Source organism: Aplysia californica, unplaced genomic scaffold (genome assembly GCF_000002075.1).
Source record: "Aplysia californica isolate F4 #8 unplaced genomic scaffold, AplCal3.0 scaffold00578, whole genome shotgun sequence".
Taxonomy (NCBI): domain Eukaryota; kingdom Metazoa; phylum Mollusca; class Gastropoda; order Aplysiida; family Aplysiidae; genus Aplysia; species Aplysia californica.
In genome coordinates, this window is record NW_004797848.1 from 285758 (window position 1) to 288729 (window position 2972).

Sequence of the window (2972 nt, forward strand, 5' to 3'; positions counted from 1 at the left end):
TGTGTGTGTGTGTGTGTGTGTGTGTGTGTGTGTGTGTGTGTGTGAGTGTGCGTGTGTGGGTGCGTTGATGTGTGTCTGTGTTTGCGTGCCTGTATGTACCTCTGCCAGTGTGTATGTGTTGGTACGTGAGTATGTTTTCATGTATGAGGAGTCCAAAGGTAAAATAGATGTAGTAAAAAAATGGACATTGTGAAGACATTAATTTTCAAATTTTGAAAAATCATACTTTCATTTATTTCTGACTATTGGTTTATTATTTATATTAGTTTAAAGGGGAAAAAACAAAAGAAATTATGGAACCAACAGTCCAACAGAACGGAAGTTTTGATTAAGCAACCTTTTAAAACTGATATCCCCACGACCTCCATTGTGCGACTCTCCTCATGTTTCCCATAGACTCCTCATGAAAGTGTATTTGAGTGTTTGTGGCATTACTTAAATCATTTCAGCTCCAATTTTCTTTTAATATTGATAATAAACTACTTTTCCATTTGTTAATTGTATTATGAGGATTCTAAGGTGCCTTTAGTTGTGGTCGCGGGAGTTAAAGGCTATCAGCTGTGTGGGTCTCATTCCTGAAAAAAGATTGAGATGCTAATGAGATATTTTCCCAACAGGGGAATTGAATGGAAAGCATGTCTTTTTCCTGAAATAATGGGAACCTAAAACAATGCATCTGTCTCCGTTGATATCATGGTTTTGCATGAAATTAAGTATTTGTCTTTATGCCGAAGCATGAAATAAATAGAACAACGAAACGGCAAATGGTTTATAATTGTAGGAACTGATCCAGCAGTGATGAGGAGTTCGTTAAACAGATTACACATGAGGATTAACAGATTTGCAGAGTACAGAATGCCTGTCTTATTATCCTCAGTTATATTCATAACGAATGTTATTTCTATTACTTTAAGGATTGTTGAAATGTAGAATGAAGCTCAATGGAAATATACAAGTGGAGAACTGAATTGAAAGTTGATCGGTTACATAGTGTTCTTTTCATGCAACATCATTTGCCTTAAAAAAAACTTGGAAAGTATTACTTTGAGGTACAGTAAAAATTCAACTACCTCTAAATCTACTTATCAATGGGAATTACTTACACATTTAATTGTTTTTTATGATCTCAGAAAAAGTTCTTCAGAAGATATGCCTTGATTACTTCTTTTTATAGAAGAATAGCGATTAAAAACCAAATGAAATTCTGATTTATTTGTTCTGACTCAAAGCTCTGACCGAAATTTCAAGTACGAGTATAAGGATCTACATTAACTACAGTCCTGGCATAATATGTCTGTGTTGTGAATACTATATTTGGTTGATGTTTTGTAAACCTAGACTGCAGCGTGGGTGACCACAAGTCTTTTCCCATTGTTTTATCAGATTATCCCGTCCCTGAAATCGTGAACTGTCCTTCCGGAGCAAAGGTCAGCGGTAACTACATCATGTCCGGGTCAACAGCCACTTGTGAATGTCGTCAGAAAACTGAGGGTTTTCCTGCAGGCACAGTTGTTCTGTCTCAAGGCGGGTCTACCTTGGGCTCAGGAACTGTCGTCTCTGGGAATATCAACAACCCTGGTGAGTTAGAATTTCAAGTCAAAGAATTAAGTATTTCTTTTTACTTCCGAATGATTGTCTTGTTCAGCCACTTGTTTTCCTTCTTGTGGCCTCAGTACGGCTGGGAGATATACAACACTGCAGCATGTTAGTCGTTGGGCTTGTTTACCTGTTCCACGTCTGTCTATGACCTAATGCCAGTTATTATCGGAATGTGATGAAGTCCAAGAAGTATTTCAGGCTGAAATGCCCTACAGGATGTCACAGACAGCAGCAGCATCCACATAATGGAGATTACAAAGTGGAGCGACAAAGAGTATCAATCTTAGTGAAAAATCAGACTGATATTGATTTTTCTCTGTGGAAATTTCAGTGTTGTGGTGTGCCTGTGAACCTGTAGCCAGGTCATCTATGTTGTCCCAACAGTTGAAATCTACGAGATACTATTAAAAAAACAACCCCACAACAACTATAACTTTAAGGTCAGCAATATCTTTCTCAGACATACACTGCACACCATAAGATGGTTTTTAACCTATGACCTTTCCAATTCAAATTCTACCTCCTATATCTGTTCCATCCTGCATTCCCCCTCTCCTCCCTGTTACCATATCACGTTGAAGCAAAAAAAAAGATGGTACCTTTTCTGATGCCAAACATTTTCTCAAAATTGATGTTGAGGTTTTTTAAAATTCCTTTCTCCATTTGCAATGTACAATAATGTGCTGTTGATATGTGTTTCACTGTTTTTGTTTGTTTCTATCACATGGTTCGATCTAGATATAAAGTTGTTTTTATAAGATTGTAAACTAGTAGCAATTCACTGAAAACTCGTCCATTCATAAAGTTATAACATGGAAATTGATATTTTTCTAATAAGTTACACTAATTGTACTATTGTCCTGAGCTCCTTTGTGTCACAACTGGTATACCTATTCTCCACCCGGGGGACACCTTTATTATTGTGATCGTGTTTTCTTGTTCTTTTTAAGTAAAACAATACCCAAACCTGCTTCTTTAATCCAGTACCAGGACGGTAAAGGCTCATTCTAAATACAAACAAATATTCCTAATTATGCAAGCAAATACCTGAGGGTGCATTATAATTTGACATTTCAGGGAACAACAACAATGACCAGACGTTGACTTGTCGTTCAGTGTCTTCTCTGGGTCAAGCAGGTCCCTCTGTCTCCAAGACCGTCACGTTTGCCTGTGAGTGTGCTCAGTTCTTGTGGACTTTAAATAATCGGCACACTTTATCTGATGTCGTTTCTTCATTTGTTATTGGTTGTCAACAAAGGCACACTGTGAAGATGTTTACACATCTCTGCTCAAACTGTCTTTTCACTACTACTACTACTACTACTACTACTACTACTACTACTACTACTACTACTACTACTACTACTACTACT

At 37.2% G+C, this 2972-nt stretch overlaps 1 protein-coding gene across 3 annotated transcripts in view; it reads left to right on the plus strand.

Moving 5' to 3' along the window:
• The window catches only part of LOC101848236, a gene marked incomplete in the record, with an annotated part of 74026 nt that overhangs the window by 14107 nt on the left and 56947 nt on the right, over positions 1 to 2972 (plus strand). For all 3 annotated transcript variants that reach the window (XM_035972106.1, XM_035972105.1, XM_013087363.2), the window contains 1 exon segment: positions 1384 to 1578. In XM_035972106.1, the coding sequence (XP_035827999.1) occupies positions 1384 to 1578 (195 nt within the window).